At 43.4% G+C, this 26868-nt stretch overlaps 1 protein-coding gene across 15 annotated transcripts in view; it reads right to left on the bottom strand.

Moving 5' to 3' along the window:
* LOC106582854 (forkhead box protein P1-B) overlaps positions 1–26868 on the bottom strand; it is a 140372-nt gene that overhangs the window by 23593 nt on the left and 89911 nt on the right. For 4 of the 15 annotated variants that reach the window (XM_014166390.3, XM_014166391.3, XM_045705055.2 and 1 more), the window contains 5 exons: positions 15838–15975; positions 15503–15592; positions 11814–11964; positions 6027–6213; positions 222–335 (listed from right to left, as the gene is read on the bottom strand). In XM_014166390.3, the coding sequence (XP_014021865.1) occupies positions 222–335; positions 6027–6213; positions 11814–11964; positions 15503–15592; positions 15838–15975 (680 nt within the window). Of the gene's footprint in view, positions 1–221; positions 336–6026; positions 6214–11813; positions 11965–15502; positions 15593–15837; positions 15976–22022; positions 22480–24767; positions 25060–26868 lie in introns of those variants that run through there. The other 11 variants (XM_014166392.3, XM_014166388.3, XM_014166397.3 and 8 more) reach the window with 8 other exon arrangements.

The following is a 26868-nucleotide window of genomic DNA, read 5'->3' as shown; positions in this document are numbered from 1 at the left end:
AGAATCTCAAATATAACATATATTTTGCTTTGTTTTATATTTTTGTCGTTAATACATGATTCCATATATGTTATTTAAAAGTTTTGATGTCTTCACTACTATTCCACAATGTAGAAATTGTAAAAAGAAAGAAAAAACCCTGGAATGAGTACTGTAGGTGTGTCCAAACTTTTGATGGCACTTTACATAATGTACTGCAGTGAGATGCAGCCTAAACTTACTTTAGGAATGACTGGAAGTCCTCAAATACCGCCTCGCATCCTGGCCACTTGCACACCCCGTGCCCATAGAGCGGGTGACTGTGGTGAGAGTGGTGATGGTCGTCTACCGTTGATCTGGAAGAGAAAGCCAGACTTGCATTAATGCCTGTGTGGAGGATGTCTTAATGGCTGATGATACAGAACTACACCATTTGAAGTGGAGGATGCTGATGGGTTTGGAGAGAATTCCCCTTGTGGTGTCTCAACACAAAAGCCTGTCTTTGTGTTGACCTTTGAACTGTGGGCAGTGTGAGCCTTGTGATCTATGCTTCCTCTCCGGCTGGAGGTTGCGGCCCTCGTAGGGGCAGCCCTTGTGAGAGGGACACAATATGTCACTATTTAGTGTCAGTGATCCGAGTAGCAGCCCACTTTGATCCAGGCAGCCAGGGGTTCCCTGAGACACCCTGACCGCTAAGCGCCATCCCAGAACCCACCTGGAGGAACGGGCTGGCCAGTCCCACAACAAAAATCCATCTGCCAGCCTCCTGTCGTGCACAAACAGTAAACACCAAACACCCCCGTCTGCTAGCAAATGATTTACCGATCGACGGACGGACCAACCGATGTCAGAAGGGACCAAACACTTGCACAGCTGAGGAGAGGCTTACGGCTTCACAACATCTGCTGTAAATACCAGGATCGTCCCGAAAAACAAACTACACAACATCTTCCATATGGCAAGTCAAGTGGAAACACAGAGTATAACCAGAAACAGTACAACGCAGAGGCCTGCGCGTGTAGACGGTGTGTGTTAGCAAACAAGACAGTCTGCCATATGGACACAGGCACTGTACAAGTGTCAGCTACAAGAGTCTTGGGGACTGTCCTATATCGCTACCACCTGTGCTGCTAGTGGCTCTCTAGTCTAGCACACCACTGCTGCTTACGTAATGACCCATTCTGCAGGAGCTGAGAAGGGAGAGAGGACAAGGGAAGATTCATTAGGTCCAAATCCCCACAGTACTGTCGTTAGGCATTCAGTCTAACCACTATTGTCTGATTCATATGGATATGTTCGGTGTGAAAATTTGCTCTCCTAAGGATGACTGCTGAAAAGCCCTCTGCACAATTTAACCAATCCTAACACATACAACTATAGAAACAATCTTTCATTAAATATATATAAAATATAAAATCGGGGTGTGTGCCAATTTTGCAGGATTAAACTACGCCGTTGTTCAGATTAAAATCACATTTGTATAGATGTTGGTAAAGCTGTACCACAAGAAGGAAATTTTAAGGGTCGTCACAGGTTTTTCTTGCATTATAATTACTTGCTTAAGAGTTCACATTGTTCAGAACATGTGATAATTGCATTACAATTAGGGAGCAGTGAAGCATTCATGAATGTGGTTAACAGTTTTCTCCCCTCAAAAGTCAGACATATAAAATGTAAAAAAATAAATCAATTATGAATTATGCATACGCATTAAGACCTCTGTTTTGATACAGCTAATAAATAGATGGTAGAAGATCTATTATAATGACTTTTTAACAAGGAAATGTGTGGACTGTTGAAAGTAGCGCTGATTTTTTATTTAAAGAGATCCTTTTTTAATTCTTTCGGAGGAGGCACGTTGGTTAATTGTGTATTAATAAGATATTGAATTGTGGAATGGGTGCTGGGAGTCGGTGAGCACAGAGCTTGGAAGGAGCTGGCGGCAGAAGTGCCCTTTTAAACGGCAAATGACTAAACAGTGGTAAATGAGAGAATTTACACCAAATGAGCTACATTAGTGTAATAGTTGAAGTTTGTGGGATTCTGTGGGGTTTCTCCCTATTGTGAGCTCATTCGGTACTACACGAGAATAAACAGCTCCTCATCTCTCTCTCTCTCTCTCTCTCTGATCCTGTGGTGGAGTTAAATGTGACTCGCACCCTGGGCAGGTCTGTTAGGATGCTATTATTGTCAGGCTGCCTTGCTGCCTGGGGGAAGAGAACTCTAATGATCTTGTAACAGCAATGAGGGAAACCGTGTCATCTGCTTCCTGCATAGAATAGGAACAAAAAGCTCCTCCACCTAGACAGAATGTGGCCAAATCTTCCAGGTGTTGCACTTTGTAAACACCAACACATAGGCCTACCATACTGCAGGCAAAAACACAAGCAGAGCACACCGTACACAATCAGTCTATTTCTGAGTAAGGTGCATTAGGTCATCAACAAGGTCATACAGTACACTGGGGCAGTCAGTCTATTGCTACCAAACAGAAAGAGGATTGATGTGTCTACCAAGCTGGGTCAGAGTCTGGATGTGGTCTGTCTGTACAGCCAGTCACAATAAGGTCTATCATCTCTCAGAGTGAGTATCGATGACTGCCCCAACTCTACTCTCTCATATCTCCTGCCACTCAAGGGTTTACCCCTAAATGATTTAATTATCATTTTCCGGGTGTAAGACAAATTAAAGGCGAGAGAGGGGAGTGTCGTGCCAAATCAGATTATTTATCTCCTTAACAGATTGCTGAGCTGAAGTCCCTGAGCTGTGGTTACTGATGGTTGCTGGGAAGTAAGTGGGCCAAATGCTTTGTAAGGAGGATGCTCTCCCTCGCTCTCTCTTTCTCCACATCTCTCTCTCTCTTTCTCCACATCTCTCTCTCTCTTTCTCCACATCTCTCTCGCTCTCTCTCCATCTCTCTCTCTCTCTTGCACAAAGTGAGTGCAGTAAAAGGAATGGGGAATTGATGTCAGGTACAGATAGGATACATTGCATTTAAATAAGCAAATCATTGAACAAAGAGACCTGGCTCACAGGGGTATTTCTCTCCTCACATCCCAAAGCTCGGACCAGTATGACTAACTGACAGGGCCTTCACCATGTTGGGGCGTATTCAGTCCGGATCCCTGTCTGTCCTGCTACGAGTCAGGGCTCTTGGAGGCTGATAAAAGTGGGAACAACGTCTCGTCTCTGCAGTGATTGAATTTCTCCTCCTTCCTTAAGACGGAAGTTAAAAGACCTGTGAATGATGCCTGTGGATGCACTTAAGGTTTTAGTTGCAGGCGTCGCTGTGCCTGGGAAGATTTTATATGACACATGAAACTAACTACATGGTACTTAGGGCTTGCTGTAAACTAATCTGAGCCCGGCCGGGAAAATAGGTCCATCAGAGTGGCTTGTTTCTGTTGCATGACAAAAAGACTTGCAAAACCACATCAATTAAAAGTTCATTACGTTCAGCACTGGGAGGATGAGTGGATGCTCTCTATTTACACCCAGTCCAGGTCATTATCTAAAACCTGATTATTCAAATCCCTGGATTATAACACAGACGTCTCTTATAGCTTTGTATGGAATAATCATGCCTAATAATATTTCAGATGTTTTATTTTTTTTCCCAAGGATTCTGATTAGAATGGAGTCTGCATCATCAAAAGAGATGAATAAGGCTCTTGATAGTTGTATGATTTAAGCACGTGAAAATGAACACAGGCAAGGATTATTGGTTATATGAATCTAAATTGGCATCATACAGTGTTTAATAGGGATTTTTTTTTTTTATTCTCATTTATATCAGTCATCTATATTTGAAAACCGCGTTTGGAAACGTTGTGTTGCCCTCCACAGCACAGAACAGAGAGACGGCTGAGAAATCACCTGCTTGGGATTCTGACAGATCTAAGATACTCTGTGAATATTCAACCCCAGACTGCCTTCTTCACTGGAGCGTGTGTTAAACTGCTGTTGACGTCTTCTTTAATCTCTGACAGGGAGCGCAAGGCATCGGAGGCAGCCTCTCATGCACGTCTTCTCCAATGTTTCAGCTGGGACTTGTTGTTTGGTCATATCTGAAGCAGGTGATGAAGCGAGGGTGTCAATATCCTCCCCTCTGATTAATCTTCAGCCACAGAGGCTAGAGCTCAGACTGACTAATTGAGCAGATTGAATGCACCAGGATACTGTCTGCCCTGAGCTAGGAGAGGTGTCTGGGGCTTGCTGTGTTGTGTTGTGTTGTGCTGTGTTGTGCTGTGTTGTGCTGTGTTGTACGTGGCTGGGACAGTGTGTGAAAAGGATAAAGGTGGATCTATCGTTTTTTTTCATGTAATGTCTCAGTGAAATGTGGACATTCTGTGAGACCTCATAGTCAAAACGTACAAAAGCAGTGTCAAAACACTGACGTCACGCCACTTGACCTAAAATGTCTCACATTATATTGAAACAAACGCATGTGATGAACTAGTATCGCGTAACCAGTAAAACATAGAGCATTTATGTCCTTTCCAAATAAGGCATTCCAAGTTAAGCTATGGCTGAGTAAGATAGTCAGTTACTCAGCCAGGTTCTCCATGCAGGCCTGTATCTCCCCACTACTACCGTAGAGGACTATCTATCTGCCTGTCTGTGTTTGAACCCCTCTCCATCTCCCAAGGCCAGATGGTTTAGAGTGCTAAACGTGTTTTCATCTGCATTGCTTTCATAATGACACATAGGTTTTGATCAGTGAAACAAGTCAGATGTTGTGCAGTGAGCTCATGGCGCCTGGAGGCTCCTCACCAGCAATTCAGAGATCAGCGCCTCAGTGCAAGAAAACAAGTCAACGTGTTGGATGCCAAATTAATTCCTTCCTTAAAGACACAGAGGCTCAGGGAAACCTACAAATATCCTGTCAAGTCACCAACGAAAAGAGGGTTTGCCTGACGTCGATCTTACATCAGATCAACACCGTTTTCAAATATTGATAGTGTATTTTGTACATCATGTAATAATAAACGGTCTCTGTTTGACACATATTCCAATTAAAGTTAGAATGTGTTTTTTATTTAGTTATGTAATGTACATGATGATAATGATTATTTAACTAAAGAATACAGTACATCAGTGTGAATTGCTCGGCTTCAATATGCTCTGAACGCCACACCTATAGAAGGCTAGTTGTCTCTTGTATTGTGTTGGGAAATTGCAATATGTTTTCACATATTGTCAGAAACGTCACAATCCGGAGGGAAAGCAAAGGTTGCTGGGTGTGTGTTTTTCTGTTGTTGAGAGGACGTTGGTAATTTGAATTTTATTTAACCAAACGGAGCCCTGCAAGTCACAGCTGCAGTTTCCTAAGTGCAACTGAAATAACAGCACCCTTGACCCTCTAATTAATAGTGTGCTGATCCCATTTTCATTACTGCAATCTAAACTCGAAATCATTCCCTCGCTCCCAGGTGTTTCATTGCAATCCCCAACTGGATTCCGAAACACAGAACAAGCCCGCGTCTTAATGAAAATAGGAAGGTACTTACAAACTATAAATTAATATTCATCTGTAGGCAAAGCCCTATGGGAACATGTCCATCAACTTAGGCCCCTTCAAGGAATTGCAGTTCTTAAATGGGGACTATGTAGGCCTCCTGTTTTCTTTAGTCAAAGATGACAGTAAAGAGAATGTCACACATAATGAGTTCCAGTTAGATTTTTTTTCATAAAGTAGAAAGGACATATGTATGCCTAGTTGTACCCCAGTTTAGAAAAAGAGGTCAGATTGTTGAGAATATCATAATCTGTGGTATATTTAATGATAAATCAATGAGCTCAACTTCATAAGCAACACATTCAGTCACAACCCATTCCCTGGAAATAAATGCTATTGTGCCCAGCATGTTCCACGGAAGCTGTTAGCTCGGATGGAAGAGGAAGCAAGCCCGCCAGCCAGCCAGCCAGCCAGCGAGAGAGAGAGAGAGAGAGAGAGAGAGAGAGAGAGGAGAGAGAGAGAGAGAGAGAGAGAGAGAGAGAGAGAGAGAGAGAGAGAGAGAGAGAGAGAGAGAGAGAGAGAGACTCACCCTTCTCTCTTCAGAGAGTGGCTCATGTACTGTCCGTTGGTGGAGGCGTGTTGGTTGAGGAGGGGGTTCTTGGGGGGTTGTGGCGAGGACAGGTCCAGGCCACGGTGGCTATTGTTGCTGCTGCTGTTCTCTTCCTTCACGTTCGTCACCTCCTTCCACAGCTGCTGAAGCTCCGCTGGAATCATGCCTGAAACAAACAAATTGGATAACTAAATCAATTAGCAGCTAATCCAACTCTCTTCATCACATAATTAAATCAAAGGGTCTGTAAACAAAGCCAAGTATTAATTAAAAAATATTCCACTACAGGGTAATACACTGAGAGCGCTTGCTCCCCCTGCCTCTCTCCCTGTGATCTGAAGCGTGTTCGTATACACAAATCCCTGGCATTCACACGCATTTCATGCCCACAGTAAATAATTAACATCCAGACAAGGCATGAAATCTGAATAATCACCATCATTTCCCCAACAAGAGGAGAGGCAGAACACACACAAAAAGTTTACAATAGCAACGTTACAACCAAAACAGCCCATGCCACCCCACCTTCTACAGAAACAGGACCCTGGGGTAATATCCTCAAAAGCGCATTAATGTGCAAAATACTTAAAGCTCAGCACCGCCTCCAACTGACACAGAAGACTTAAACCTCGTTTAACAAGTCAAGCACACTGCATCTCACACAGCAGCCTTAGAAAGAAAAGGAAAAAAATCCCTTGAAGACGAGACATTTTCGTGTGTTGGAACACATACACTGAGAGAGCATGTTGTCTCCTCTGCTGACTGACAGCGATCCTGACACCCTCAGATTGGGGAGGAGGAAGGATAATGCTGTGTCTGTACAACATCTCTAAGAGAACCCAGCCATTGTTCTCACACAATGTATATGTGTATGTGTCCGTATGTACAGTGTCTGTTACCACTGTGCCGGAGAAGCCTGCTTTCAGTTGACATAAATGAGGCAAAAGCTGATAAGAAGAAAAATAACAAAAATCCCCCCCTTGAGGGTATGTTCTCTAGCCATTTGTATTGTCATTCCAAAATGTATTTGGTTAACTCATATTTTTTTTTTATAGCATATTGAAAGATCCACTATGGGAATGTGTGCAAATTTGTATTGGGTATTCAGATCTGTCCTTAAATGATTCACATGTTTAAAACATACTGAAATACCCTTTGGATATGCTGTGAATTCAACTGGATGTTCAAGACCACTCGTTTAACATTACAATTAATTAAATCCATTCTCAAAATGAGCAATGGCAAATGAAAGATGATTTGCACATGCTTATCTCGGATGGGTTTATATTCTCCGGATTTCCCCCCTTTTTAATCACTCCCTCTATAGATACCAGAAGTGGCCCTTTCAAGCGCCAGATCGTAATACAAAATGCTTAGTCTTAATTTATTCCTGTTGTGGAAAATAACTGTGAAGTGAAGATCTCAATACGATCAGCAAAAATATTTTTAATTTGATAAGCTACTGAAGATTTTAATTATGCTCGTAATGGAGAACATTGGCCTAATGAGGCGAAGGACTCTGGAGAGACGCAGGGGCTAAGAACTGTGAAATGAGTCTGATAGGATTGCTGTAAATTCACACTAGATCGTTTGCATATCAAAGAGCAGGAAATGATTGCAGGACAAATCAATAACCTTTCCACGTTCCAAAGAGTGTCTTCCTCATTCTGATATTTTAACACGCTCTCCTATATTCTGCCTGGCCTGTATTCTCTCTCTCTCACTCACTCTGTCTCACTCACTCTCTCTTTCTCTCTCTTATTCTTTGATGTACCTTAATCAAAGGACACAGCCCTGACAGACAAAACATGCCAAATGTTCCTGTTTGCACAAAAGCATGCTAATCCGACGGTTGTTGCTTCTCACTTGTCTTATTAAGGTCTCATTGTTGTTTTGATGGTGGGAATGATCCTTGAAGGGAAAGTTTTCCATGATGATGATTTGTCTGGATGGGGAAGGTCACTGGTGGAGTGAGTGTCCTGTGCTTCAACAGTGGGAACAATCATTTTCCCCCCACTTGGTGCCCAGTGACAGTGGGTGATGTATTTTTAGCCTGTGTGGCTGACAGGGTGGCCCACTATCCCTCAATTACCAGCCAGTCCTGGTGACCCCGACACCACTGTTTACTCAGATGAAACAGGTCCCATAGACTCCTCTGATGAGAGGGGTAACGGACTGGGACCAAGCTGTCTCCTTCCTAACGTACCCCCTTATTTCTCTCCCTCGCTATCCCCTGGTCCCATGTCCTTCTGTTATTAAACTACCTTGTCCTCATTGCATCTCTTGAAACCGAGGGTTGTTCATGATGACACCATAAATGACAATAAAATGTAATGCTATGAAAATCTCAAACAGTATTGTATTCTATGTTTGGACAAACGGCATTCTATTTTTCCTGAGAAGGCAGCATCTGATTTCTATGGTAGACATAGGAACACTGATCTCTAAATCCTTTTTTGTATCCCCAGTCCGTCCATTTTAAAAATGCAGGATTGGTTTATCCTCCATTTTTCAACAATGCTATTCCACTCATTATAGGTTGGAAATACAGACAAGCACTTTAAAAAATGTATGTTGTTGGGACACTTGATTGATCACCGGCCTGGCAACTCAATTTTACCTCTGCAGGTAGCTCTGGCATCCAGACAGGCCGAGCTCTTCAACCTTTTCCTGTCCTTGTACCTCCGTACCCAGGTGACCATGTTCAAGCAAGCAGAAAGTTGATTTAACGTTCATAATGACATCAGTTGCAGGCCATCATCCACAGAATAAAAAATAGCCCCTATCCTCTGGGCTCTTTCAACTCTGCTATTGCTTTCCACACAGAGCCAATACCATGGGGGGACGGTGACACCGCTATTAGTTTATTGCTCCATCAGGCGGAGACCTCTGGTGCACCCCTGTTTATGTTCCTGTAATCACTGGCCTAGTGATATGCACCCCTTAGGCCTAAAATATGTTACCTCCTAATGCTGTAGGAACTATTACCAGTGTCGCGCTGCTGGCCAAATCAATCACTGACTGGGGGAGCGTATTACCTACCGCTGTCCCTGATGTGCCGCTGCTGCACTAAGAGCAGCTTCATGCTTCGCCACATTCTTTGCTTTCATATTACCGACAAATTTGTCCTGTCACTGTCCCATTGCCCTCTCTTGGACAACTTAACTGATGTTCTCCAGTGATGAGAGTTCAGTCTGTTACATCGCCGCCTGGGAGGCCACAGGGCCTCAGAATACACTTTAGCCAATCAGGGCAGGCGCAGAGAGGGGCAAGCAGCGATACACGCGCACACACGCACACACACACACCTGGTAGCTGCACCTGGGAGAACAGAGCGGAGCGAACATTGCCGTCTCACTCGTGCTCCACAGGTCAAGAGGAGAGGCTTTTGGGGGAAGGAGGGGAGGCCAGCGCTGGATCAAATGTATATTTATGGGAGTTATATCCTCCCCAAACACATTATTGTAATTTATAACAGATACTGTCTGACCGCTTCCAAGACTTTGAACATTAATGTCAAAAGAATTTACCGCGAGAGAAACAAATGAAGGTTCAGATATAGAGAACAACTGATTGTCATCCAAATAGCACTCTTCAAGCTTCGACTCATTTACTTCCTTCACAGTTTGGTATTAAATGATAACTCAATGTAATTCTTCATGTCAATTTGTAATGAAAATGTTTTATACTGTCTCAATCAACAATTCCAGTAAGGATCAGACAAAACAACACAAATAAAACAAACCATGTTATACATGGTACATTTTTTCAAAGTATAAATTACACGCTTACAGGGCTGTTCAAATGCTTTTTGTGAAGTGTATAATCTCAGATCACCATGAACACATATGTGAGAGCACAATACAATTATGATGTCATGAGAGATAGAATTTTTCAAATCATTTGATTTTGATATCTTAATTTTGAATCAAGTAAGGCTGATCTGTCTGATCATGGCCTCAGTGTATAAAAGTCATCCTAACTCATCGCCTCGATCCGAACGCATTATCACCTTGGTCGCAAAACTCATCATTAGTGTTGCAGCGATGCTAACTACTTGCTGAATATTGTAGATTAGATCTCAGCTCCGTAGGTCTTGGCTACTGATGCGTGAAAGAGTTTATTGACGTGAAAAAGAGAAAGGTCATCAATAACTTCAAACATTCAAGCAGAACTTACGTAGAATAGGAAGGGAAACTCAACAAGACGTTAAGTGTTTCAACAGCTGTCTTCCATAGAGTTAACCACCAGTGGTTTCCAAGGGCAGCCTAACCAAGTTCCACTCAGTAAAATACTGAAACGAACCAACTGTGCGGTAAGGTTCAATTCCTCATTTCAGTTTGTATAAATAATAACAAAGAGAAACGATACCGTATTTGTATCTGAAACTGTCATCTGACGAAATAGGCTGAACAAACAAAGAGTGTATGGTTACTGTATCCTGTTTGAGACGGCCTTAGAGGTATTTGATGACACTACGCATAAGCAAAGAGTCAACAGGATGTCCAGTAACTGTTGCGCAATTCCATAAAGAACAGCAAGCTGCCATATCGTCAGGGCAAGACTTTACTCACAGGGCGTGTGTTTGCCAGATATCCGACACGAGGTCATTCATAAACGTACGCTAAGAGCACATTGGTGGTCCCCGCCTGTGCCTATGGCAATCATCTGCCAGTGGATGAGTGATTCCATACAGTCCAAACAATAACATGACTGAACAAACCCTGATTTGGTTTGCTTATTACCTAAGCTCCCCCCACCCTTCCCATTTTATGGCCTTATCTTGTTATTTCAAAACTGTTTGTCTTAGTGTGGAATGAATAGTCTATGTCATGTTCCAAAACGCTATGAATGAGTCTTTGTCATAGGGCTGCTCCTTAAGAAAATATGAATAAACAAATTAAGAAATAAACTTCCTGGCTTAACAACAAGTATTGACTCACACCACCATACCCTTATGGGAGATTTCACAATAAGAGGTTCGGTGGCAGTTTAGTAACAATGGTTCCACTAGGTCAACACCCAGTATGATGATGCCATTCTAAGAGAAAGGTATGAATGGAGAGTCAAGAGACAGGCTGAAGGAGAGGGGGAACCTATACACCATGATAGTCACACGGGAGGAACACAAGGGGGGGGAGGTGGGAAACACTTGTAACGAGAGTTGTATACTGAGAGTTGTTTTTTCAACATAGTTAATCAGCTTCTACCCCCAAACCATAAGACTGGTGAGAAATTAATCAAATGGCCACCGGACTATTACATTGACCCCCCCCCCTACATTTGTTTGTACACTGCTGCTACTCGCTGTTTATTATCTATGCATAGTCACTTTACCCCTACCTACATGTACAAATTACCTCAACTAACCTGTACCCCCGCACATTGACTCGGTACCGGTACCCCCTGTATATAGCCTTGTTATTGTTATTTTATTGTGTTACTTTTAATTATTATTATTTTATTTTTACTTTAGTTCATATTTAATAGTAAATATATTTTTTTACTTCTTGAACTGCACTGTTGGTTAAGGGCTTGTAAGTATGCATTTCACGGTAAGGTCTACACTTGTTGTATTCGGCGCATGTGACAAATAAAGTTTGATTTGATACTGTAGTCAAGGCAGATTTAGTATGATATTTCGTTGGAGTAGAGTGCGTCTAGGGTATTTTAGCGTTTGTGTGTTTGTGGGGGGGAATGCGCTGGGGCAGGTGTAGTCCCCTGTGTGGAGGTGTGCTGTACAGTACAGTAGAGTAGAACACTGACCCTGAGTGAGCGAGTGCAGGGGCAAGGTGGTCTGTCCAGGCTGGATGGTAAGCAGGCCTTGTCTCTGGAGGTTAAGCAGGTGCTGCTGCTGGAGCTGTTGGACCTGCATGAGCTGCTGCTGGAAGGCCAATCGCTGGGCCTGCTGCTGCTGCTGAGGAATACACACACACACACACACACACACACACACACACACACACACACACACACACACACACACACACACACACACACACACACACACACAGAGACACACCATGAGCAAACACACAAACAGGACATGCATGCCCCAGAGCAAACAAAAAGTACATTATATTCATACGGTTTTGGACTGTACATATTGATTGAACACAGAAGCATGCAAATTCTAGTGCGTGTTCAAATATAGGGTAGGCATATGATCCAGTGGACAAACACATGCTGATCATATAGGGCATCCGGTATGCCTAAACACTTGTGTGCTTTTGCACACGTTATGTTCTCTCAAACAGGATACAGTATGTTTGCTCACACGAAAACACACACCTTCTCTCAAACACACACACACACACGCACACACTCCCAATCGAACCACACCACATACACACTCACACATTCAACACACTATGTAGGTTTGTCTGTGCACACTTAAGACAGGTACAGTATGCATCCCTCTCCCTTTTAATTAACGAGGAGTCAGGAGGCAAATGACAAACAATGAAACAACATAGTTAATCATTCATAATAAGAGCCACAGGATTTTAATTACACCCATTCATAATTCAGCAAACAACGTGTGACTAAATCAAAGTGTTTAATAGCCACACCGGCTAGTCTCACAACTCTCTCAGGCGCGGCACTGAGCTTGAGGAGGGGTTTCTTCCCTCCCAGTGCAGGAAGTTGATTTGAATCATAGAGCGAGTGAAGAACATCTTTGTTCATCTTTTAGGACTATGACTACATATAACATTCTGGGAAAGTCAGAGACTATTTTTCCTCGGTCTAGAAAGTGAAAGGTGTAAAGGGAGGGAGTAGAGAGAGAGAGAGAGCGAGAGTGAGAGAGAGAGAAAGAGAGATGTGGTATAGTGTGGTGTAGAACAATAAATAGAAGGAAATGATCTAATATCCCTAATCTTCTTTGAATCAAAACAAATGGGGAGATGTTTAGATAACAGAGGAGGGGAGAGACTGGACATTTAACCCTACCATTAACCCCAGGCTCAGCTTCACCATCGAAATATGGATCATTATTCCTTAAACAACAACTGGAGATAACGATCAATCAAGACAAAGCTCACCTTGTTATTTTTTCTCGGACAGATAAGGACAGCCAAACCAAATAAGCCTGGGAGAGGGCAGGATATTAGGCTGTATATGAGTATACAAGGCCAATTGTCAAGGGGAGTGGGGGGCATTAAAAGCAACCCGGGCTGCCAAGCTGTGCACCACACCCTGTTACCAAACACAGGATACACCACTTTGTTTACGTCTCACAATTGAGTGCATACAAAAAAAGGCCTCGGTGCAACGCTGCCGTCAGGTCACCGGCCTGCGACTCAGAAACCGCTGAAATAGCCTGATAAAATGCCCCCCCCTCCCGTCCCGGTCTGCCTGTCAAAGGTCTACCGGGCTTCCTTTCCCCTCCCCTCGTCTCCCCACGCCCAGCCTCTGCTCCACAGCTCAGTAAAAATAAAGGCCTGAACACACACAGTACTGTACACTACACTGGTCTGACGTGGAGAGGCCTTCTCATTACGTTAGTCTGATCAGGATTATGTCGTGTCATATTCATGGACTAGCATTTAAGCATGGGCTCGGTGAGAGGGTGTATTCATGAACACCTATTTCTATGGTTTATGTTCTAAACTATACGGAGCATATTTGATGAAGAGCTCACTGAGGTTTCAGTGTAATTAATGAGTGATTCAGCTGGCGTGTGATTCTTCCCATCTTCCCTTTTTAATTTTTATGGGTGTTCCTTTTTCACTACAGTGTAAGAAGTTTCTCGTGTCTTCAATAGGACTCTTCTCTGTACTGTAGCTCCCGTCTGTCTGACAGCATAAGACAAAGATGCTAATGGTACTACGGGGGCGGGAGTTCACAGAGAACAATGTCTTTCATCAGTGCCCTAAATAAATATAGGGTGGCTTTTAAAAATGGGAGAAATTAAATGAATTTAACTCGCGCCCCATCAGATTTCTTTCTTGTGGTCTCATCAGCTGACAGCAGCTCCTGTGCTCTCCCAGCGTGCAGACACATTAAAACCCCCCGGCTCAATAGACCAAATAAGAGGTTAACAAGAAGTGGCACGAGGGAGAGAAAAATACAGGCCCTGACAATTGATACAGAGTGGCAGTGGCAGCCCTTTATTGTCAAGCTTCAAATATAAAGTTAAAGATCTTTGAAAAACTAAATTTTGATGTCTTTAAAATAAAAGAGGCACAAAGCAACAACAGGGGGTTATTGTCTGCTAGCCACGGGGGAGTCGCGGCGCAATTCTTATTCTGTGTTTTGATGGCTGCAGCAGCTAGAAATGCGATTGGAGGGGGGGGGGGGTGGAGCACATCGGAGAGCAGAAGGAGAGCCTCTCGAGGCTGCATCCATTTCCTGTGATCATACATAACACGCTTCAAAAGTTTTTTTTTGTTTTTTTTGACTCCGTTCAGCCGATCAATTACACCTCCTTCTGACTAGCACCCCCCCCCCCTCCACCCGCCCAGTTCAAGTCATGTGTACATCAGATGCGACTTGGTGACAGGCCCTATCTGAGGAGCTCTGCTGTCACGTTGATTTATGGGAGCATCACACCACAACTTGTCCAAACTGAAGCCTGCAGTTCATTAATTAGAGAGCTGGGACTTTGAAGTCGGTACCTCAGACAGTGTGTGTGTGTGTGTGTGTGTGTGTGTGAGCGTGTGTGTTTGTTCATTCACGTTTGTGCGCGAGCGTGCGTGTGTTTTTAACATTTGGCTTAATTTAGATCCTTTTTCTTCACCCTCCCCAAACGTGGCTCTCAGAAGGGGAAAGGGAGAGAATTCCTTGATTGTCTTTGAATTTCTTTTGACCGCACAATAATCATTCCTTTGTCCAGAGTGATGCCTGTATCCGCGAGTCATTAACACGCATTGAGCCACCGCTGATGAGCCAGGGGAAAAAAAAGAGAGCGCGGGCAACAAGGCTGGGAGCGGTTCCCTGCACTGATATCTCACAACTACACGCATTCGCTCCAATCGCTGTTTCCATGCTAATTACCAAGGAAGCTTTTCCGATTTATAGGCCCTTTCTTTTCCCCTTCCTTTTGATTATTGGCTACAAGGGGGCTCAAATGAAGGGCACACTTTGTTGTAGGACACTTGTTTACTCGAGAGAAAAGAAGAAAAGAAAAAAACTGCACAAACATTACTTTCACTGCCTGAGCAGCAGTACGAGCCCCAGTCCCTGGAAGGAGAGGAATCATCACTATACTTGGTTTATAAAGTTATTACTGGATTTGACCCAGAGAGCCTGACATGCTAATCAGAAGCATGAGTGATTATTTTGCAGTATTTCTTCTTCTTCTTAAAAACCACAGCCTCTGAACAGATGGCGAGAGGGAGAGAACAAATGCCTTCCATGCTCTGCGCTTTTCTGAGACTCTTACTGCCGGGGCACCATGTGAGTTGAGTAAGGCGGTGGTGCTGATGGTGATGACGTCAGCGTAGTGAGCCTACCTCTTTACTCTGCGTGCCCGCATGCTGCTGCTGGAGGAGCTGGAGGTGGAGCTGTTCCTGCTGCTTCTTGTAGAACTCTTGGAGTTGCTGCTGAAAAAGACATGGGAGCTACGTCTGAGTGAGAGTTCACCAAGCAATCAATCCATCAGGCCCACTGCTAAACTCAGCAGTGGGCCGTGGGATACTTTCAACACTCTGGCTGTTCTCTATTTGGTACAGTCTCATGTTCAGAGGGAATGCTAGTGCCCTGTCGATCTTTCCCTTTTCTATGGTAGTTGGTGTGGGGATGTTGATGTGTTCTATGTACTGTGTGTGTGTGTGTCCTATGCGTTCACCTGTTGTAACATGAGGGCCTGCTGCTGTTGCAGGAGCACCTGGAGCTGCTGAGGGCTCAGCACCTGCTGCTGGAGGATCTGCTGCATCCGCTGGGGAGTTATTACCTGGGGTGTCATCATAGCCACTGAGACTGGAACCTAGAAGAGATGCACAGAGGACAGATCAGTCACTAACCTGGTCTATGAGAGAGACAGTGGTACAGCAAAAGACATGGCCAGGACACATGCTTTATAGGATTAGATGACCACAGCAAAGAAAGGGAACTGGAGGACAAGCATGTCACTAGTTAACACAGCCACAAAGTCAAAATGATGTCTAAACCCCACCTATTGCTACAATTTCTATTCTTAAATACTGCTAACCTTATGCCTAAGCACAAACGTAAATTAAATGTTAGAATTTTTATGATCTAGCCATTTTGACTTTGTGGCTATGGTAACTAGGGACAACAGGACAACAAGCGGAGATGGTAAAGACTACAGCAGGTCAACCAGACTAATTGTCAGGGGCTAGACACACTGCAACAGCTACTCAAAAGAGACAGCTAAGGATGGCCAAGCCACTCAACCCCTCTGGTCTGTACTGGATAAATCACCAGGAGTGTCATCACAGCTAGAGATGCTACACCCCCTGAGCTGTAATGACACGTGACAGCCAGGCCTGCAGTAAAGCCTGTGGAGAATCTACTACAGGCTCTGACCTTGAGCACCACAGCCCTCTCCAGAAACACACACCTAGCACACGGCTGTCCAACGGTTGATTGCTTCTGTTTTGATGCTTTCTCAAGCTGATCATTTGGGGTGATCTGCAAACAGCAGAACATGCAAAGATAGCGCCGCGCCGCGCCCCCCCCAATCCCCCCCCCCCCCCCCCCCCCCCCCCCACTGTAGGCTACAATACATATCTTTTGTACATATGAGAGCATTTCATTAGAATATTGTCAACAGCAATTTATTTAACGTACAAATAAAAAAGCTGGCGCCATGCCTCGAGGAGGGCTCACTCTGACACGGGCCCTTAACTAACTCCAACAAAAAGGTGTGAGTGGATGACTCTTCAAAACAAGTGATTTGTTATGACAATGAGTGAGCCCCACAGTTGTCAGGCTGCCTTAATTGCTCCGGTGGCATTGTGACTTCCCAGAGTGTCTGGATGCTGCCACTCATTGCTATGATGTGCGATACCATTAAAAGCCCCTTTCGCTGACATTTTAGTGACAAACAGCTACCGAGATATATTTAATAGCGTCTCACATTTGCAACTGTTAACATGCCGCGCGGTGTGTGTGTGTGTGTGTGCGTGTGATTGTGTGGTAAAACTGTGCTCTGCGTCTCTGAGGCTAATGTCGCCCGGCTGATAGAGCGGACATTAGGGGTGACAGTCTGTCTTCGCCAAGGTTACCCAAATTGTACCGCGTCCTCATTGCTAATGACGGCCCTTTGAATTTTTCATGCATCTCTGAATGTAATGTAGCTGTTTAGAATCTATCTAGCAGGTGGGGTGTTCTCTGACACCTGCATGCATATCACCTTATTCCTTTTCCACATTGGAACATAAAACAAAACCAAAACGGGTCATAATGAGCAGCTTGTACTCCCACGGCGCTGGAAAGGGCAATAGTGTTAAACAGGACACTGTGGCGCTGACGCTCTCAGTAAACTTCATTGAGAGGTGCTCCGCGCTGCGTTACGCGATTAGAGTCGTTTTGTCCTCCTGTAGGGGAAACTCGCGGAGGTTTTGCTCCACCCAAGACCCAATGCACTTAACATTTCTCATTTTCAATGCGAAGCGGTGAGAGGATGAAAATGCAATATTAATTCCTCCCGTATTACGTCTTAATATGCAGTTCAGCTTGACTTTTTCATATGGCTTGTCCTGTCATTTGCATAGCCAAGGCTCCCGTTCCTAATTTCACAGTCATTATACACTGATGTCCTTTTTTTCTCAGCATCACTAATTTTGATGAACTATTTTGAAGGTCAACCAGGCAGCGTGTCTCGCTACAGTATGAGCTCTCTACGTGATGCGATAGATATAGACCTGCCGTAAAAAATTAAAAAAAAGAGCCTCAGCACCACTGACAATTACCTCACACACCAAGGATAAATAATAATGGCTCTTCTTTGATGTTTTATATTAAATTACATGAGGGAAACGATCTACTTTAGATTTGACATGCTCTACTTTACGGGCAGTAAACGCAGCCAGGGTTATTTTCACATGTATTTAACCGTTTTTATTATGCATCTTCAATAGTACATGTTTTATAGAGTCTAACGTAGAGATCCAGTGCAGAGAAATAGAATTAACACAATATTTTAAACACTTTCACACTTAACTGACAATTCCATTACAAATTGCATTGGAATTTCATTTAATTAATTTCATATTCCCCCCCCCCAAAAAATGACACCTTGAGCAACACATCCTCTGGTTCAGGAAGCTCCACACCTCTCCCTGTCATGATCGCGGGGTCTGGTTCAGGAAGCTCCACACCTCTCCCTGTCATGATCGCGGGGTCTGGTTCAGGAAGCTCCACACCTCTCTCCCTGTCATGATCGCGGGGTCTGGTTCAGGAAGCTCCACACCTCTCCCTGTCATGATCGCGGGGTCTGGTTCAGGAAGCTCCACACCTCTCCCTGTCATGATCGCGGGGTCTGGTTCAGGAAGCTCCACACCTCTCCCTGTCATTATCGCGGGGTCTGGTTCAGGAAGCTCCACACCTCTCCCTGTCATGATCACGGGGTCTGGTTCAGGAAGCTCCACACCTCTCCCTGTCATTATCGCGGGGTCTGGTTCACTGTAACTACTGCTAGACACCCATAGACGGCAGGCAGAGCCCCGGCAAGAGGCTATTACAGCTAACATTTTATTACCCATTACTACTGAGGTCATTAGCAGCGAGAGGGATTGTACGGTTCTTAACCTATTGATCATTGTAACTACTACCATTTAATCCTGTGTTGAACGAGTGAAAATCTGCCTAAGACAGGCAGCTATTGAGGAGAAGGGTGGGAGGGAGCACTTTAAGTGAAAAATATGGCCCTGGCTGGTGTATCATGCCTATTTAACGCAAACACGGGACGCCAGTCTCCATTTAGAACACTCTCCATATGGCACACTCCCTTATCTCTGGTTAACATCAGGACCCCAGATGATTCAAAGAAATATATGTACATATAAAGAGAGTCTGAGGGACAATTCTCTGTCGGTCTGGTTAATTCAAAGAGGACAGGAGAGTTTATAGGAGAGTTTCTTTGAGCAGCTACTTGTACACCAATATGCGGGTGTGAAAAAGAGGACATTCTGGGCATGCCAGAAATAGATGACGTTTATGGATTTCAGTAAGGTGTGGCGCTCTCCAGGTGCCTCGCGTACATAAACATTCAAGCCTGGAACATTCTCACACAGCTGCAGAGTGACTGTAGGCAATATACCAGTGCAGGTCTGCTGGCCAACACACACACACACACACACACACACACACACACACACACACACACACACACACGCACGCACGCACGCACGCACGCACGCACGCACACACGCACGCACGCACACGCGCAATTAAAGTCCATACAGCATGTGAACTCACACATATAGTTAAACATGCAGTCCAGAATCTTTAGCATAACATATTGTACAAATTGGATTCATAACATATCACATGAATTGCCCCTCCAAAAAACATGTGATTTATTGGCAGGACGTAACATATCATACGAAATAGACGACACAGAACGCAATTGAAAGGCATAGTACACGGGGACCAATCATGAGCACCACCTTTCCATTGAATGGCTGAAATTCTACAAAAGTTCTGGAGCATCACTTTATACAATATGTAACTACAATGATATTTATAAAAAATACTAAGGCTATTTTTAATCCGGTAAAAAAAACAAATTATTTTTAGTTCTATTTCCTGCTTTCAAAGATGCAAACTGTGACAGCTTAAATTGTCACATATGCCACTGTCCAACGCAAACACAGCAGCAATACCGATCCCTTACTCTCTGTCATTATTATCATGACAGTAACTTACAACAGGTTAGCCACATTTCTAAAATATAATCTATTTACAAAAATGTTTCTGAAACTATGCAGTTTTAGTTGTCTAAGGGACGAGGTCAGCGTAGCAGTCAGCGTCTGATGCCGCGCTGCCTGGAGAACAGAGCAAGAGCGTGTTCAGAGTGAAGGGAAGGCACAGCACAGAGTGATGGGAGCCTCTGCTCTGGTTAGGACTGCCTCCTTCAAAAGACACTAAGCCAACTTCGGGCTTTGTGCGCCACCATCGAGAACAAGCACGGAAATGATATTCTAATGAGGAAATATTGGCCACACATCTGACGACGTCGGACATTCACTGATTCACACTTAATGAAGACCCTCTCCAACCAGCATTCCCCCCCAGAAGGCAAAGGTCAAAGTGTGGTGTGAGAGAGAGAGAGAGAGAGAGAGAGAGAGAGAGAGAGAGAGAGAGAGAGAGAGAGAGAGAGAGAGAGAGAGAGAGAGAAGCAGATCCAGGCATAAGGCTAGCCTCCCTCCCCCTCCTGGTGATACAGGGGCAATTAAGGAGAATAGAAAGAGGAAAAAGGGGCCAACTTCAATGAGACCATGGCTGATATTAAACTGGCCATGAAGGAACAGGTTAGATGAAAAGGAGAAGAAAAAAAAAATCTAACTTTTATATCTTGCTCCCTGGTGTCATCTTGTTTTGTAAGGACATCAAATAGAATGTAGAAGTAGAAAATAACAAGCCCTTGAGAAATCATAGAACCCAGCCTGTTTGATGCTGTTGGTTTACCTTGGCCTGAGACATTGTAAAAGTAACGGCGCTCCGTCCTGAATAGCATATAATCTCGAGCATGAAAATGTCTCCGAAATGAGGATTTCATTGCATTGAAGTGATGCATGAACATAATTAGCCCTCGACAAGATCGGAATGACACATTTTTTTCATGACTCGTTTAGGTTTATTGAAATATTGAAGGTGGGTAGCGGTATGGAGAATGTGTCAAGCACATTTTCTCTGCTGGGAAAAAAGGGTCAATGAAAGAATATCTGTTTCTTTCATTGTATTTTTGGTGTATTTTTGTTTGTGTGTATTACTATTATCTCTCTCTCTCTCATATATATATATGTATATATATATATATATATATATATATATAAAAATAAAATGTTTATTGTTAAACAATAACCAATGTATGAGGTCCCAGACTACAACATGCATGATGATGAACCCAAGGCAACAGAGCTACTCATCCTGGTTCAGTTAAGCCCTAACTAATTCTTCTCTGTCATCCAAATTCAAGCTGCTTTAAAAAATGTTTACAGTTCAGATAAACAGGATAATCACAGTCACATATTCTCCCCATTTGCTATTTCTATTCTGCGAGGGGATCGAAACGATACGCGGCAACTGTAAAAACAAAACTCAAGATTGCATTTTAATTAACTTTTAAACCACAAACAAACAAGTTTTCAGCAAAGCTTGGCCAGCGTTCCGTAAAACAAACAAACTACACAGAGAAGTGAGCGAGCCTCTTACCCTAACTATAACAGCTGAGCTGCGTGGTGTCGGCTCTTTCCCACACTCAGGGAGACCTCCACTGCAGGTGCCCACTGCTGAGCACAGAGCAGAGGGCATGGTCCCCACCCTGACACACACACACTATACACTGTCTCAGGAATTGAGAGGAACAGTAACGTCTCCGCTATTCAAACAGTCATCACACAGCTAAATATGATCACTGGGGGCCATCTCCTGTGGTTGGCTGTAGTAAGAGTATATTACTTAATTAGAGGATGATTTCTTTCAGTGTATTTATGTTCCAATGTATTCACTGATAGAGATACATCTGTATTGCACAAAGATTATGTGCACTAAAATGATGTGATATAACACAAATTATGACACTACACCTGTGTACAATTACGCAAGTTATGTTTTGAAGTGAGTGACTTCTTAAAAAATGTAAAACACTGAAATCCAGCAAAGTTTATAACACAAATTATTCTTTTTTTTTTTTTAATGAGGGTTCCAGTTTCCATTTTCACTGATAACATCTCACACGTTCTGACATTTCCCTTACCAGGCAAGTTTGAAACACGTTACAAAAATAGAATATGTGATGACAACTCTACTGCCTACAATAGCACCATTCACCATCCCATTCACCTTGTCGTAGACCTGGCGCGTGCGTCCCCACCCAACACCAGAACCCCCTCTTCGGTTCTCTTCCCGCGTCCCTCTGTGTGCGTGATTTATGGTTTACCAGCTCAGCACCGTTACGCAACACTGCGTGCCTTCAGATGCATTATTTGAGTCAGTTGAGATTTAATTAAGATCACAGCCTTTAAAATCCCCTTCAAATGAAAATGTACCCAAAGACAATGCCTGACGTCCTCATGCAGATTGTTTCCATACTCTGCACACCGGCAACGCAAGCCTAATCCTTGTTTCCATGACGGCAGACAAGAGGCCACAAATTGTGTTGCTTTTTTACGCCGGCTTGTGTTGTTGTCATCTTTTGTGAGTCAGAAAAACCATGTGGCCAATTAATAATAATAAAACGGGAGAAGTCAGCAGCTGGCTTACAGTATGTGTGAAAGCCTTCCAGAGATAGAGATCCAACACGTATGCCGCTGCTTATATCTGGGTACTGCCTACTGAATTATTCCACACCTACTTTGACAAATAAAGCATTTATTTTTTTCTTTGAGGAGCCCAGCAGCAATCAACACAGTATCACATAATACGTTCTAGTCGTGCAGGACAATTGTCAAATATAGGCTCGTTATACTTTTTTTTGACACCCATCACTGTCTATACACCATTTAATCATACTGTTAACTGACTATCTCTACCCATGAAATACATAACATCTTGACTTCATCCGCCTATCTGAAATAGAGGCACGCTTTGAACAAGCGCGCTGAGCAGTAATGCACCTTGAAACTGAACAAAAGCTCTTTTCAAGTCAAAACGTTCCTCAATCCAGCGAGGAGTCAGCAGCAACAGCAGAGAGCAGCTGGTGGTTTTCTATATCATCGCTAAACTATTCCCCCCTCACTCACTTCACACTGCAAAGCAGTGGCCAGTCCTGTAAAGGATATCCCAGAGCGCTGTGGGCTCTCGCTGGCCCCGTGCCCCCCTCTCTGGGTACAGGGTAATATCTGGTTGCCTACAGTATGTCATGGTTTAGAAATGACAGGTGCTGGCAGCCTCTCGCCTTGACAGGCCACTGGACAAATAACGGCCCTGCCTGAAAGGGCTAATGCACTACTAATGAACAATAAATCAACTTTGATTACAAACTGTCAACCTAATCAGCTCGCACTCCAGCTCTCCCAAAATGCAGCCCCAGCCCGGCCGGTGCAGCTGCACAGCATTACGGTGCACACTGGCTGTTTAGACTTTACTTTCCTCACATCTAATGTGTACCTCCACCGGCCCTTCTCTGCCAGACACCTTCAGCCACTCTGCACTCTACCAGCATGACACACTACGCTGCTGAAAGCTCCCTCCCAACGCCAGGGCTCCTCAGACACAGTCTGGTGCTCAGTACAAACATGGCAGAGGGGGTAGAGGGTAAAAAACACTAGCCTTAAAAGTGAGGAAAACGGGGGTCTTTTCAAAGCATGCATTAATATATTAATTGAAAATGTCGTTTTGGAAGACTCTGGAGGCTCTCACATCATTAAAAGTTAAACCAGCACCACAAAGTCAATAACTGTCTTCAGTCTAATACCTAAGGGGTGTTTCGTGGGGTTCAAATGTACCACCAGGGAAATAGGGGGAAGTTGGTGTAGAGGGGTTGAACTTCACCACTCATTTCTATTCCCCACCTCCTTTACAACACACACACGCGTGAGCACACGCACACAAAACAACTTTTCAGGAAAACTGTCGCTGCTGACATTTAGAATGATTGAGTCGGGCTAAAATGGTTACGTAGTGACGACGTCAAATGTAGAGTTATGCCTCCCTCTCCCTTAATTTCAAGTGACAGAGTGAGGAGAGGATCAACCCCCCCCCCCCACCCCCATCACCTCCCTCACTTGACAGGAATACTGTCGATAGCCTGGAGAGAGAGCCAAGTCTGAATGGCACACACACACTCACACACACACAGCTCACAAACACACACAGCTCAAAAAACACACACAAACTGTGAATATTTCATGTAACACTTTTACACTAAACAACAACAGCAAGCGCTAGTGAAGCTGAGGGCTACATGTACCTACTACACACTGGGATGTATAATATACTAAATACTAATATGTAATAAACAACTTCAAGTCTAAAATAGAAACATGCCCCACTGCTTTTCCTAGAACTTTCCATATTTCAACAACACGTACTGAAGTACCAGATCCTGATTATCAGGTTAGTACAGTGTCAGTACTGTAAACAAAACCAACACAACTGGAATATTTACTACAGCATACAGTATCTAAACTGGCATAGGAGCAACTTCATGTATAGTGAAAGTTAATGTAAAGCGTTAACTCCATGTAAAGTGTAACTAAATACACAAACAAATAAACCAAACACTTAAAACGTTTCATTTGTTGAAGCACATTTCAGCAAAGGGAAAATCTCGATCTCTGAATGGCATCAGCAACTAACAGCAGGTAAACACATATCTTTAAAAACACAGCTTCTCCCCACAAATCACACATGCCTGTAGTGTAACAGCCTTCAGGGCAAGCCTGTACTCTGTCCTTATCTACGGAACACACTAAAACCTGGATCTGTTCTCCCCTTAAACAAACTGCATGATAAAATGAACCAATTACAATGATAGAACAACAACAGATAGACAAAAGCCCTGTTTTCTTTTCCCTGGACAAATTAAATTGTCAAGTTTTACACAAGAAAGCTGGCAAAATTGCAGAATCAATCATATTGACAAACCTGACAAACTCCATTTAGCTGGCAGGGTAAACAGAGAGCTGGGCCGTGCAGTGTGGAGTGGAGCGGAGAGGAGCACGATGGAGAGAGAGAGAATGAGAGGCAGGAAGGCAGGCAAAGAGGCAGGCGGACACTGCTGTGCTGTGGCGTCTCCAGCCTTCCTCGGGATACAGACAGATTGCACGCACAAGGTTGCTCCCTGGCTGACAAGATAAAAAACTATCCAATCAACCACGCCCTTCTCCACCAATCACAACCAGCCCCCTAAACATAATCAATTCAAATGGCCTACACAATAGGGAGCCTCAGGCCGAGCTGCAGGTGAAACCATGCCTTTGTGTGGGGCCCCTTTAAAAAAAAAAAAAAGCCACAGTTGACGGCTGTTAACCCTTTGACCCATGCTGAAACTCCGGCCGCGCTATTGAAACAATGGACGTCTGAAGAAAAGAGGCCCTTTAATTAAACAACAGATAAGTAAACACAGCTATCCAGCTGAAAGAAAGAATCTAGCCTGCTATGAGACGCTTTATTGTTCTGGTAAATGGAATTGTTTACAGCGCCAGGACAAAGAGACAAACTCATTTTATATTCTGATAACAACAAACAGCCAACAAACAATTGAGATGCTTTGTTGTTTATTTTTTTTGGGGGGGACAATACCATACACAAACATTTCATTCTAAAATAAATGCTTTTTTATTATAAATGTGTTTGTTGATTATTTTAGTTTAGTTTTTTTAAGTTTGTGTGCACTTAGTAAGAAACTGCTTTTCCATTGACCCTATCACCACTTTCTTTTTCCAGGGGATCTTTAAAGAAATGTTGCCCTTTGTGTCTAAATTGTAAACGTAAGCAATAAACTCGATGTACTCTTTGATGACACTACAAACTACTAAAACCATTTGTCCTAATACTTCACTACACAACAGATAGTACTACCTTTGGTAGTATCACTACTACTTAATCACGATAAGAGGAATTAGCTGTCATAATATCATCACATGGATAAACACCCATGTGCACCTAGTATATAAAAGAGAAAACAGGTGAACAGGACTCTGCCCCCTACTGGATATGTATGAACTGCACAGGCGAGAGATAATAGAATTTGAAAACACGTCTACATGTATTTTTCCTGGTTTTGAAATAATGATATTTAAATCGTGATAAATAGGTCTGTATTGTCTGATAATACACTTAATCAATTCAAGCCTGTTTCAGATGTGCCATAACTATGGAATACTTCAGACATTAAAATAATACTTTAAAATCAGGATTAACACACAACTCAGCTAATTACCATGTCAGTAAACACAAAAAAAGAAAAACATGGCCATAACAAAACTGCTCATATCAATGTCTATAAAAGTTTGTCTGAGGATGAAGGCTCATGGAATACATTCCAGTTCACAAATACACTGGTAAACCAAACACAGCCCGTACTTAACAATCCATTACATTCATCTGCTAATAACTAACAACAAGCTTTGCTAAGACGGGTGACCTATATCAATTATTGACTGGGAAACCTCAAGTGTCAAAAGTGACAATTCCAATACATATCTTAGTGAATAATTAAGTAGAAGAAAAAAAAGCTCTTTATTTTCTTTCTCACGCACGCACGCACGCACGCACGCACGCACGCACGCACACACACACACTGGTATCGGCTCTGGGCACACTCTTCTCCCCAGTATCTCCCTGGAGTTGCATGTCGGCATATTCTCAATAAAACACCTTCTTAGCAGTAATAGGTCACTGTTCTCATTTCAATGCTCCCAAAGGCCTCATGATAAATTTAGCAGATATACAGTTCAAGCCTCCCCTCTCTCCCCCTCCCACTCTACTCTTCTCCTCCTCTGCCTGAGCCTGCACTGTATACAGTAATTACACATATGTAACGATGAGATACATATAGATTTTTACAAACACATTTTATCAACACAGAGGATCATCAATATCCTTGAGCTTTCAGTTTTATGCGTATGACACAGTGAGGAGATGACATAATAAAATACTCAATTTCCTGCCTGAGTTACAGTGAAAGTATGAGTTAACGTCTGGTGTTCTGACTAGGGATTTGTTCTGGGGTTAAAGACGATGA

The sequence above is a fragment of the Salmo salar genome, chromosome 22 (genome assembly GCF_965601325.2).
Source record: "Salmo salar chromosome 22, fSalSal1, whole genome shotgun sequence".
In the NCBI taxonomy this organism is placed as follows: Eukaryota; Metazoa; Chordata; class Actinopteri; order Salmoniformes; family Salmonidae; genus Salmo; species Salmo salar.
Note: the sequence above shows the minus strand (reverse complement) of the source record. Positions and strands in the feature narration are given on the sequence as shown.